At 43.3% G+C, this 14,152-nt stretch overlaps 1 protein-coding gene across 1 annotated transcript in view; it reads left to right on the forward strand.

Annotated features, from left to right (window-relative positions):
* The window catches only part of LOC134204382 (unconventional myosin-Ia), a 58,456-nt gene that overhangs the window by 10,369 nt on the left and 33,935 nt on the right, over positions 1-14,152 (forward strand). Inside the window, exons 2-3 of the mRNA XM_062679200.1 lie at positions 9,765-10,107; positions 10,673-10,788. Of these exons, the coding sequence (XP_062535184.1) occupies positions 10,003-10,107; positions 10,673-10,788 (221 nt within the window). The 5' untranslated portion in view covers positions 9,765-10,002. The remainder of the gene's footprint in view (positions 1-9,764; positions 10,108-10,672; positions 10,789-14,152) is intronic.

Below are 14,152 nucleotides of genomic sequence, written 5' to 3' on the forward strand. Positions count from 1 at the left end.
ATACATTATTTTTCCATAATAACATAGTGAATGTCTACTTCCTTATGAGCTAATTTATTTTTACCTTCCTCGTACACAAAGTGTACCGAAAGGCTTTATGTTCGCTCCAAAAAATTATTTTTATAGAAGGCGGGAGACCCATAGTGTTGTATACCAATCGACTCAGCTGATGTCTGTGATGTCTGTGCGTGTATGTGTATGTATGTGTGTGTGCATAAAAAGTCTCATCCACTATTTAGGGGCTTGCTTTAAACCGATTTGTTCGCACCATGTTGCAATTTTACGGGAAATCCTGTCCCATTGTTTACTATTAAAATTTTACTGGTTGGGATTATGGGCTCGAAAGTTATGGTCAAAATACTATTTCCATAATGAACGAGAAAGGCACCATTACCGCTAGGTTAATTAATCAGGGTTTTTCAGATAACCATATCGTTTCTTTTGTCGTAATTGGAAAGACATACTTCCTTTGTTGTTTTTTAGAAAATGTTTGTTTCACGGTGATTTCTATGTCCCGTAACAGTAATGAAACAAGAACTTCATCAATGTTTTCATCATCGTCATAAATTTAGTATTATTCGTTTCCTCCTTCCCTACTGTGATACTGTATTCCCTAATCCAGATTGAAACACGAGTCTTTCGGTTCACTTAATCTAACGTTAATTTGTAAGAATAAAATAGTATAAAGATTTCGGCTCCGTAACGCTCAACGGCATATGAGCCGAGAGCTTTCGAAATTAATAAATGTTCTATAAAATTTAAAAAAAAAATCTTTCCATAGCAGGTGAAATAATATAGTATCTATGTAAGTAACAGTTAATAGTACGCTCTACAACAATACAGAAAAGCTGTTCCTTCCAAAGTGACTACGTTGCCAACTACATTATTTTCTATTCAAAGGCTCAAGTTACATGTTTTACAATTTATTTGAAGAAAACAATATCTTCGAATTCTTGGCAATTCCATAAAAGGTAAAGGTTCGGTATGCATAACAAAATCTTATATGATTGATAAGTTCCAAATAAATCATATAATATTCAGAACTCCATAACTCGAGAACGGCTCATAGTACCTTGGGGTTTCGAGTGTTTCTTATACAAAATTTCCTGGAGAACACGATGCTGGTGTTATTTTTCAAATAAAAATATACTCATTGGCAGAAAAATACGATTTTATACTCAAAACGCAAAAACAATAGAGTTGGCAACACTTCTACTCAAAATCGATATTTTTCTCAAAAAGTTTGAAGAATTATCTTCAAAATGCATAAAAAGAATTTATTTGTAGCTTAAAAACTGTCCAAGATATGAGTTGTTCAAAAATATGGTTTTTACAAATCGTCAAAAACGGGGGGTGCTCCCATTTGCCGAGGGGTTGTCCAATCATCAAATAAATTTGGATTTTTGCATATAATCGATAGATAAACAAATCCACGAAATTTGATTAAAATCTGTGAAAGTCGATTACAAGTGGTTTGGTCACTTGGTATGGAATGACCCATATACTGTTTTGGTAAAACGGTGCCCAAACAACAGAAGAGAATTCTAGAATCGATCTTACCAAGGAACAATACAGTGCTTTCAAACAATGGATATTCTTGAAGTCTTTAGATATGCGGAAAATGAAACCAAGCATATTAGAAGCTTTGGAGGACACGAATGCGACATGATCGTTGAAAGATAGTTTTGAATCTAATAGTACGCCCAGATCCTTAACGACGCGTTCTTTTTTAAGATTCGTTGTTCCAATTTTGTAATGAGCCCACGTTGATTGCCAGCGACCATGTACTTTGTTTTGCTGGTATTGATCGTGAGTCCAATCCTCGCTGTCTCCCTCACACAAAAGCCTCTTCCACGGCATGGCGATCAATTCCGATAATATCGATATCCGCAAATCCCAGGAGCATATGCGATTTTGTGATAATGGTACCGCTTCTTTGCACACCAGCTCTCCTAATCGCTCCCTCGAGCGTTATATTGAACAGAAGATTCGAAAGTGCATCACCCTGATTTAATCCATCTAAGGTAACAAATGACGTAGATATTTCATCCGCAACCCTTACACTTGATTTCGATCCGTCCAACGTTATACGAATCAGCCGTATCAGTTTCGCCGAAAAACCATATTCTAGCATAATTTTCCATAATTCATTCCGTTTCACTGAATCGTACGCCGCCTTGAAATCAATAAACAGATAATGTGTGCAAGTTGTACTCCCGGAATTTATCAAGGATTTATCTCAGGGTTAACATTTGATCCGTCGTTGATCGGCCCTCACGAAAACCTGCCTGGTATTCGCCGACAAAGGGCTCTTCAAGCAGTCTCAATCTGTTGAACAAAACACTAACACGGGACATAATTTTGTACACCGAATTAAGGAGGGTTATTCCTCGGTAATTGGCGCACTCCAGTCTGTGCCCTTTCTTATAGAGAGGGCAAACGAGGCCGTCCAACCAGCTAGCAGGAATTTCCTCGTGTTCCCATATTTTCGACATAATATGGTGCAGAACTTCATAAAGCTGCTCACTGCCATGTTCGAGAAGTTCAGCCGGGAGCTGGTCCTTCCCCGCAGCCTTATTGTTTTTCAGCTTTTTTAACCTCATCTAGTGTAGGCGACTCCACAGCTAAGATTTATTCTGTTCACCAATGCACCGTCACTTTCACTATTCAGAAACGCCTCGAAGTGCTGTGGTAGCTTCCCCCTGGCAGCCATTTCGGTTTTATCTGTCAGAAAATTCCCTTCTTGGTCTTTGCACATGATGGGAGATGGCGGAGATGGCTTTCTCCGCACGCCATTGACAGACTCATAAAACTTCCGCATATCATTCTGCTCCATTTTTTTGCTACGCCTCGCTAATCACTTGTTCTTCATATGCTTTCTTCTTCCTGCGGTGGGTTCGTTTTTCGGCTGCTCTTGCTTCCTTGTACCGGTCTCCATTCGATCGGGCACCCGACGCCAACGTCCGGCTTCTAGCAACGTTCTTCTCGTCTGTCACTCTCTGACACTCCACATTGAACCAACCCGTCCTGGGTCGCCTCTGTGCAGTGCCTACCACTTCTCGTGCTGTTGTGCTCACCGCTCCATGGATCGACTCCCATAGATCGATTATGTTGTCGCTAACGTTGATTGCACTTATCCGTTCGTCGAGCTTCTGGTGGTACTCAGCCGATACTCCTTCCGCCGACAATCGCTGGATACTGTAACGCATCGTTCGCTGTGATCTTTCGTTCGATACAGTTGACAACCGCGATCGAATATTACTGACAACGAGGTAGTGATCAGCGTCAAAGTTCGGACCTCTGAATGTCCGCAGCACTCTCCATAGGCTTTAACAAGACATAAATAAAATGTGTCCTTCACGTCGTCGGATTTATCGTTTGTCGGTGCGTAAACGTTGATTAGGCTGTAATTGAAGAATTTGTCCCGTATCCTCAACACACAGATTAGCCGCTGTGATAGATGTTATACTTGAATACAGAGCTGGTCGTGGAGTCCACGGCTCGGAATTCATGTTCTCCGGATCTAGACCATCGGACTTCTTGAATAGCGGCCACGTCCACTCCAACCTTCTGCAGTTCACTAGCCAGAAGACTCACTGGTCCAGGTTCATTTAGGGTCCTGACATTCCAGGTACCGAGTTTCCAATCACAGTCCTTATTTCGTTGCCAAAAATAACGATCTCTTTTTCTTCTATCTCCATTTTTCGTGGTATTTGAGAGGCTTCAGTAAGCTACCTTAGGTATAGCTGACGCGATACAGCATTTCGTTAATCAGCCGCTGGGTACCAAGCAGAAGCTGTTTGAGCCGCACCTCCTGGTGAACAGACGCTCGAGACGTACCTTCTTACTCTAGCTGATGTCAGCTATTATGTTGGCTATTTCTCAAACGATCTTGAACCGGATTTTTTCATAAATGTGTCCAAAAATTATTCCTGAGGACTTAGATAACGTGATTTTACTAACAACATTCCTACCGAAATTCCAAATCGTTTTGGAGTTATGATCAATTGATCTACCAGGTCAACTATGTTCTGTAATACATCGACGTCAACCCATCAAGCCCACACATGTCCATAGAGCCTTTGTGTATAATTTGCTGTTCAATCATGCCTCTACCAGGTGTTCAAAGTCATCCAAACTGTTCCGCAGCTCAGATCAATTGATCTACCAGATCAAGCATCCGAAAGATATTCAATTTGCAAAAACCAGTTAACCGCGGAGGAGTTTGGTACTCGTGTTCTGTGGCTTTTCCGCAAACGTTGCGTTGTAACGAAGTATTTCGTAGATTGCATACTGATATTCTTTAGCTTTCTTACTCCAATTGCTAGTAATACATAATTACTATTTTTGATTTAATAACAACCCAATTGGAGGTCCAAAATGATACAGTTTGAAAGCTACCATTGCCGGCTACATCCATCTTCTCCGTTACTAGGGAAGAGTTCTGTGGCTTTTCCGCAAACCCTTTAAGTGGTCTTGGTGTGTAGGGATTATCACGCCAATCTAGAGAGTAGGAGGTTGAGGGTTCGAGTCCCTCCAAGACACATGGATTCTTTTTATCAAATTTCATATCAATTTGTCTATTTCGAAACAAGTGCTGTGCAATTCGTATTGCCGACTTTTCTAATAATATGCAATTAATAGTAGTTTTATTTATTTATTTAGTCTTCGATAGGATTGCACAGGTTGGCTTATTCTGGTTTATTCTTATTTTTTAATTGACATAGTAACTATATCAACATATTTGGGCTTATTCTACGAGTGGAGTGACGTGAGATTGCTCGAATGACGTGAGAAGAGTCATATAGCCCTATTTGAATAACATGGTAACCTCACGGGAGAATTGCTAAAATCTACTCACCTCACGTCACTCGACTCGTAGAATATGCCCAATTGCCGCAAATCACAAGAACCAAAGAATTTTTTGCTGTAGTCAACTCAATTTTGACCAAAATGTCACTTACACCCCTCTGTTTCTAACCCCCTCAATTAGTTCAATGTCGGGGAATGATAATAAATTCCGACTGTTGCAGTTGACGTTGTGGCACGTGTAATTGCGGCTAGCTCAGGGCTACTTTTACCTCTGGTCGGCATTACACGTTCTCGGGAAAACTCACAACTAGACCAGCGGACATAAGCAACCAACAGAAGAGGACGGAACAAGCATGCACTTAAGTATCAGTGTAAAAAGAACAATACAATTACAAATTCAGTTCATAGTTTTTTTTTTATTTGATTTTTTTTATTAAGGGAAGGAATTGGCAAGGGGTGGGTAGGTTGGGAGTAAAAGGGGAACGTTGCGGCTGTGCTGCATACGGTGGGCCCTTCACATGCATGGGAGAGAGAGCTTTCACCGAAAAATACCTTTCCTGTGAGCGGGGGTAGTCCCGCCGGACCTCACAGGAGCCCTCACCTCCAAAACTGTGGCTGCTATTCTCTCGCCACGTGTGGCGCGGTAATGACTTGGGGGCTCACCGGCCACCAGCACAAGGACTCGCCACCACCCACGTGTTCGTGTCCCTTTTCGATAAGCGGCTTTCCTTTTCGGCGTGGGTCGTCGTTGGCACTGCTCGGAGTGGCCGTTCACGAGGGTTCACTTGGTGAGGGGCAACACTTCCGAGACACACGAGGGTAGAACACAGTCCCTTGGCCTGAAGGAACCAAACCTGTGCCTAGGTTGGCGCAATATGCACTCGCTCACTCGCCCGAATAAACAACTCCGATGCACGGGGAAAAACGTCCGGCGATTGGGTTTGGGACTTCGATGTCGGTCCTCGTTTTGGGCTTAGCACTTAAACCGGCGTGTTACACTTTATCGCGTGGAAAAGTTGGTCGTACTTTTTGACGAGTAGACGAGCTGCGTGGATACGTGCGTTCTCGTCGATCGTTTAATCCTCACTACTTGATCCCGTCTTCCATATTTTTGGTTGTGCTCCCCTGTTGCCGGTTCTTACTTTCTCTATCTATTCTCCCATGTCCGGAACTAGGTGGATGTCGGGATGTAAACAGTTTCGATTAGGATAGTATAATTAGTTTAAGTTGTACACAAATTTGTTGACTGCATTTGAAATCTTTTAAGAAAATTATATTTATTTTTGGTCCTAATCATTAGTAGTGTTTGTGGTAATTTATACAATTTAAAAAATATAAGTTAAGCCATTATGATCATGAGCAAGCCTACCATTCCAAAAAAGTTTTAATTCTAGCTGGTCCTATAAAAAGTTCATGGCTAATTCTACGCATAGAATGAAACCGCCTTCATTGTTGCAGTCCATAGTTCTGTAACACACGCTTAGCGAGATGTCAGTAGCAAGGCAGCGCAATCCAAATTGTTCTGCAGTGCGTCAAAAATAAATAGTTGCAGCAGGCCTTTCCGCCTACCGGAAAGCATTCATTTCATTTATTTAGTTAACATCTAAACAGATAACACTGATTCAACCATTTGACGCCACAATACACGGTTCGAGGCCACATCTTTCCATCCTCGAATGCGCCTCACGCTCGCCAAGATGTTTTTTACCGGATCGGAAGCGAACACCATATTTGCAGGATTGCTGTCCGGCATTCTTGTAACATGCCCTGCCCATCGTACCCTTCCGGCTTTAGCTACCTTCTGGATACTGGGTTCGCCGTAGAGCTGGGCGAGCTCGTGGTTTATTCTTCGCCGCCACACACCGTCTTCCTGCAAACCGCCAAAGATGGGCCTAAGCACTCGTTTCTTGAATACTCCGAGTGCGTGCAAGTCCTTCTCGGCCATGGTCCAAGCTTCATATCCGTAGAGGACTAGCGGTCTTGAGAGCGTTTTGTATATGACACATTTGGTGCGGGTGTGAATCCTTCAGATGATGCGTTTTCATATTTCACGACTAACATTGTTATCAGCCGTTAGCAAGGGTCCAAGGAAGACGAATTCCTCGACCACCTCGAAGGTATCCCCGTCTATCGTAACACTGCTTCCCAGGCGGGCCCTGTCGCGCTCGGTTCCGCCCACAAGCATGTACTTTGTCTTTGACGCATTCAACACCAGTTCAACTTTTGTTGCTTTACGTTTCAGGCGGGTGTACAGTTTTGCCGCCTTTTCAAATGTTCGGCCGACAATGTCCATATCATCCGCGAAAAAAATAAATTGACTGGATCTGTTGAAAATCGTACCCCGGCTCTCCGCATGACACCTTCTAGCGCAATGTTGAACAACAGGCACGAAGGCCATCACCTTGCCTTAGTCCCCGGCGCGCTTCGAACGAGCTGGAGTGTTCGCTCGAAATCTTCACACACCGAAATCTTCATACACCGTTGCTTTGATCAGTCTGGTAAGCTGTCTAGGGAAGCTGTTCTCGTCCATAGCTTTTCCATAGCGGTCTATACTGTCGTATGCCGCCTTGAAATCAATGAACAGGTGGTGCGTTGGGACCTGGTATTCAAGACATTTTTGAAGGATTTTTGATATGATCTGGTCCGTTGTCGAGCGGCCATCAACTGCCCACGAACTCATTCACTAATGGTGACAGATGACAGAAGATGATCTGTGATATAACGACATTAAGAATGGAGATCGCTCGAAAGTTCTCACACTACCTGGGCCTATAACAACTTCCTTCCACTCCTACGGTAGCTGTTCAGTTTCCCAGATTCTGACTAGCAGTCGGCCACATGCAAGTGGCCATCTTTACCGGGCCCATCTTGGTAAGCTCAATTCTGATGCCATCCTTTCCATCTGCTTTATTGGTCTTTAGCTGTTGGATGGCATCCTTAACTTCCCTACTGACGTAGTCATCTCCTCCGCTGCCTTGACTTTCACTGACAAAGGCGGGTCTGCTGTCTCTGCTTCCGACTATAACGTTCCTCGTTCTGCCGGGTTCCTTGATGCAGCGCGACCGTCCGCGCTGCGTTTTTCTCCTCCAGAATCAGTCTTCACTGTTCGTCTAACCAATCGTTTCGTCGACTTCGTCCCACATACCCGACGTTGTTCTGCGCTTAGTGGCTACTTGAACAGTATTCCAGCAGTCCTCAAGAGGGGCTTCATCGAGCTCATACTCTTCCGGCAACGCTGCCTTGAGATGCTGCGTGTATGCATTGGCGACGTCAAGTTGCTTCAGTCGCTCTAGGTCGTACCGCGGTGGTCGTCGGTATCGAACATTGTTGATGATGGATAGTTTTGGGCGGAATTTAACCATCACCAGATAGTGGTCAGAGTCGATGTTAGCACTATGATATGTCCTGACGTCGATAATGTCGGAGAAGTGCCGTCCATCAATCAGAACGTGGTCGATTTGTGATTCTATCTGCAGTGGTGATCTCCAGATGTACCGATACGGAAGGCTGTGTTGGAAGTAGGTGCTTCAAATGGCTATATTCTTGGAGGCGGCGTTAGTTAGTCGTAGGCCGTTTTCATTCGTCAGCCGGTGAGCGCTGAACATCTCAATAGTCGGTCTAAACTCTAAATGATAATTTTGACGTCGTGGCTTGGGCAGCTGTCGTACTCACGTTACAGCTACGCGTAGAATGCGTCCTTATCATCATCAGTGCTTCCAGAGTGAGGGCTATGGACGTTGATTATGCTGAAGTTGAAGAACTGGCCTTTTATCTTCTCATTGATCGGCCATCACCCGATCACGTGCCTTTGCATATCGCTCATCACTATGAAAGCTGTTTCCATCTCTTGTGTGTTGCCGCTGCTCTGGTAGATAGCATGATTACCTCTATACGTTTGCACCATAATTGATCCTTCAGCAGATCCTTCGGCGAGTATGCGTGTGCTCGCGATGAAGTTGTGAGATTTGCAGTTCCACGAACCAAGTTTCCAATCGCTAGTCCCTCTTCGTCGCAGTGCAGTGGTCTTCGCCGATTGTTCCGGTCAGTACACTCTTGTTGGTTATTCGTTGCGAGAGTTTTTTAAGGCTGGCTTGCAGGGCCTGACACTAAACTCCCTAATTTTCCGGAGGACCATTCCTCCTTATTTCCGGTGGACCATGGTGCACAGTTTCACTTATAGTCCCTAGCTGGCACTCGGACGATGATCAGCCGCCCCTAACATGGAGAACAGACGATGTTGTGAGCCGCTCCTAACTTGAGAACAGACGCTCAGTAAGATTTGCACCTCCGGATAGGAGCAAACTCCCCCTTCCCTGTCAGCATACGACAATAGTTCCCACCGGGGTTGGTTACCAGAGCTTCCCTAAGGTTGTTCGTATCCCGGCCAGCGCCACGAAGAGGTAGGGATAGGAGTTGCTGGGTAAGAGGCTAAGGACCGCGAGATGAGCTATATTTTACTCCTTCAGGAATGCAAAGTACCAATGGTACGCTTTTCCCAACATTTGCCGTGCCACTTGTGAGTTGTGTAAATGCTTTAAGATTCATACACTACACATTGTCGCCGGTGCGGTGTGATATGTGTGTGGCGCATGTTTTTCAAAGCAATCATAACCCGTAAATAAATTCCAAACTGCAAACCCCTTTTTTGGTATCTTGTGTGAGACCTTAATAGAATAAATAGTCTACTATATTATTGATCTAATCCATTTTCAGCCTTGGGCTGAAAGTCTCTTTAATAAAGACAAAACAAATCCATTTTAAAGCTACCTAACAGACGTGGTTATTGCCTCACCTTTTCAAGTCAAGTGATATAACGCGGAGAGTGGGAATCCTTCTCTGAATCCGAGACTTAACTGCAACATTGAGATATAATCTATAAAACAAAAAAGAATCAACATTCTCGTTATTATATTCAGCATCTGATACCGTTATCACTTTTCCGTTTCCACTAGGGCCTCCCCCGTCACTACACACCCCATCGATTGCAATATGGAAAACACAAGACGGAATATGATTGGCAAAGGGTGGTAACGTCGTAAACTTCGTTAGATAGGCAGAGACCACCCCCCGTGTGGTAGAGTGGATGATAAACTTTTCGGCACATCGAATCGAAACTAGGCCACCACCACCATTGCTAATTGTTACAGTGCAGGAGGATTGAATCGAGCCGGGTACCGTCGCAGGAGAACAATGGAACAGGAAATCGGAAGCTGGGACTCGGTGCTGTTGGAGAACCTGTCGGAGGATAGTTTTATTAACAATCTGCACCAACGCTACAAACGAGATCTGATCTATGTGAGTTTATCCCTACTTGGCATAGGGGAAAGCAGTCAACAGTTTGGCAGGTTCTGGTAAAATCTTTATAAAATGATAGCAATTGTTTAAGATTCGATTGATAAGCTTCAGACTTTGAAACAGCAATTTTTTTTACAGTCTGGTTGGTTTTTAAAAAACTTTTTTTGTTTTCAAATTGGACATTGTTCATTGATTCATTGCTCAAAAGCATATTGTCTATTGCGGTCGTCTTAGAATAAGCCCTTTCTTATTTGACACGCTAGATTAGCTATGACCATGTTCGTTAGATATCATTTGATATCTCACAATATTTTATAAGTACAGCATTTATGATTTTACATGGTATTGATTTAATATGGTCAATGTTTGACCCATTGCGATCAAATACGGCCCGATTATTGTGTAACAAATTTGCCTAGGTCGTAGAAAGCCTTATTCAAATACATCTGCTAAATGTTGACCGACTTCCCCCATCCGAATACATCTGTGTAAGCTTTATTTTTGTTTCGCGCAATAATTCTTGTGATTTTTATATTTTGTTTCTTTGTCTATAATCTGTCTGCAGACATACATCGGGACCTTTTTGGTGGCACTGAATCCTTTCAAACCGTTAACTATCTACACACCAGATCTGGTTCGAAAGTATGCCAACAAAAGCCTGTTCCAACTGCCACCACACTTGTGAGTATATCGTATTCGTTATGAAATAATTTATTAAAACACAATGATTTTTTTTATCTGTGATTTTTTCCATTGCCATTTGGCCGATACAAATATTTAATTTATTATATGTTCGAGAGCTCCTGGGAGTAAAAGAGGGGTGTTAGGTGCAGACGCATTTTCCCAAACAGGTCGTTTGGCCGAAATTTAGTCAAATAGGTCATCAGCCCGAAATGCCGTTTCGCCGAAATGGTTGTTTGACAAAATGGGTTACTTGGCCGATAATGTTGTTTGGTCCAACGGGTTATATGGCAAATGTCAATTATTAAACGGATAATATGGTCAAAAATGTCCAACCGTTTGGCCAAATAACATTTACGACGAAATGGCCTTATTGTTAAAAGATCATTGAACGGAATTTCTAAGTCGATTTAAGCCAAATCGCGTTAAGTCGAATTAAACGTATATCCGAAATTGTTATCAGGTCTAAAATGGTTTGTGCACAAATGACCAGAATCAGTAAAATTGCACAAAGAATCAACTGAGTTATAGATTGGGATTGTTCAAGCATTCTCAGTGTGCAAGTGTAGCATACCATATTACCATTATTTTAATAAACCCCATAACCATAAACAGAACAATCACATACCAAGCCATCCTAGCACCGAATCAATCATCGAGCATAGAGATGCATGCTATGCAATTTAAAACGGCACATATGGAAGTCATTCACCATCAAGCTACATTGCTCTATCGCCTCTTTCTCTACCTCCGCTTGTGAGGTCCGGAGCCGATAGCATGTAGTTCGAAGGAATCAAATTACAAAGCCAAGCCAAATTGACTACGGCAATAACCGATATTGCTGAGGGCGCAAGGATGAGCACTTTGGGTTTATTTGTCACTCCCGTTGTCTCACACGACGCAACAAGTTACCTCCTATCATTGTAAACATATAAATATCAGTAATTCAATAAAGAAGGTCAGACCAATTCTGACTTTTGAGCTCGACGCTTCTGGGTCCAACCCTTAAGCCATTCGACAACTCAAAGAAACTGTTTTCTCTTGCGACCCAACTGGTGGACACCAGTATGGCCATCGCATGCCTTTAGAGAAAGCCCCTGAGGTCTAGTAATGTATTTATGGTCTAACATCGTGGTGTATAAACAAGTAGTTTATACAAGATTCAATGATTCAAATATTCCAATGATCAATAACGACGCCAGCCACGTCCTTAAAGTCAGTTAGGAAGAGGGAAGGAATATTAGTAGGGGATTTTTGCTATTCGAAGACCGTGTTTACCTCTGCGTCTCCACAAAAACCAAAGGAAGGACTATCAGTTAGTCGGTAAGCAACGTTGGATCTGGATTCACTCTGATAAGTGATGCGACCATGTAATTTTTTAACACAAAGCAGAACAAAATAACTACCTGCACACTGAGCAGGAACACGATCAAATGCGTATCCATTGATTTACTTCTCGACCCCACAAAGCACAACGAATCCAGATCGTTCGAAGTGTCGATGAACCGAGCATGAACACTCCTCACCATTATTGATACCGTTTCTGGTACGGCCTCTTGCCCTCGAGGAATCGTCGACAAGTCCTAGAAGAGAAACCGTCCTAAATCCCAGACTACTGGTCTATAGCCAAAAGTAGTCAACGGGTGGGCACGCAAGGCCTCTTTTATTCCTCGAGTCCCAGGATCGATAGAGGTAATAAGGAGGTTTTCGGACTTGGTCAACAAAGAAATTCGGAGTTAGTTTTAGAATTTATATTCACATACGACATGGATCTGTAGTTGAACAGTCAGTCGATCCCGCCGGGCGGCAGAGGGAGAAGGATGAACAGCACCAGTTACGCAGTCGGTCGGTTGGAGCCGAACGGGTAGGGCGGCTCGTCGGCGACGTGGGGTGGCGCGATGCGATAGACCGGTTGAAGCGGGTCACTGCGACAGTAACGACGATGAATAGGTGGCAGTTGCGCCAGTAACACTCAATCGCGTCTTGTAGGGAGGGATAATCATTCACCGATTAAGGGCCTTACCTGGAAATAAGTACCCTGTCATTTAAACCTAATTTATCAAATTTAGCAATAGCTATTTCGTGGTTCATTTTGTCGAAAGCTGCTGACAAGTCTGTGTAGATGGCGTCTACCTGTTGACCTTTTTCCATTTCACGTATGATGAACGAAATGTACGATGACAAGTTGGCGGTGGTAGAACGTTTGGGTACAAAACCATGTTGATTGGGCGAAACATAATGTGCGCAAATATGTACAAGTTCATCGAGTACGATGAGCTCAAACAGTTTAGATACAGCATTCAGTGCAACGATCCTGCGGTAATTATCGACACTCTGTTCACAGCCTTTCTTATGCACGGGAAACACATATGACTGTTTCCAACTGTTCGGGAAAACTCCGGTTGTCAGGGACTTATTGAAGACTGTAGCTAACGGTAACACTAATGCTGATGAGAATCTTTTCAATAGAAGCGATGGAATACAATCTGGACCAGGTCCGGTAGATGATTTCAATCGCTCGGATACCGTGTCCAGTGTAACGTTGAAGCTATGCCCGAGATTTGACAGTTGAGGAACATTAATTTTGGCAGCATCGATTGCAGAAGCGGGAGTTGCTTCATCGGAGAACACGCTACTAAACTGGGAATGAAACAAATCAGCTATTGCCATGATAGTACTGGCTTCCAAAATACCGTTTGATTGTCGATGGCAGACCTGTCTGCTTCCGTTGGTCGTTCACGTAGTTCCAAAAACTTTTAGGGTCGGACTTAAGGCAATCTTGAATGTTGATTTGATGGGCAGCATATAATTGATCATTGAGCCAGGAATAATTTTCCTTAGCTTCGAGATTTGCAACTCTGGTTTCGTCGGTGCGATACTTGCTGTGTTTCTTAAGAGCGGCTCTTTTCAACCTTTTCAAACTTTTCAGATGGGATTCATTGGTTCACGGCGAATAATCTTCGGAATGAATTCATTAATAGCATAGACTAGAACGTTCGACAATGATGAAGCAGCTTGATTGGCATCCGCGCCGTGTAGCATCTCTGTCCAGTTCAAGTTCTGTAGAAAGTCATTCATGCTATTGAAGTCAGCCTTACGGAAGTCATGATAGCTACTGTTGAAGGTGTTCTTGAACCGCAGTTGAGTACTGGCATCCAGTGATATAAGCAGAGGGGGATGATGTCTGCATTCTTTCACGAGTGGGGAAGGTGCACGCATGACGGCACAAGTGCGCCACAGATCTTCACTGGCAAAACACAAATCCAGCGCCCGATTGTTGCAATTTAGCACTGCATTTAGTTGTTTGAGTCCCGCTGTGTCATTTGCACCAATGAGTGTTCGAGATGACATTGGCATTGTGCTG

This window comes from Armigeres subalbatus, chromosome 1 (assembly GCF_024139115.2).
Source record: "Armigeres subalbatus isolate Guangzhou_Male chromosome 1, GZ_Asu_2, whole genome shotgun sequence".
Lineage (NCBI taxonomy): Eukaryota > Metazoa > Arthropoda > Insecta > Diptera > Culicidae > Armigeres > Armigeres subalbatus.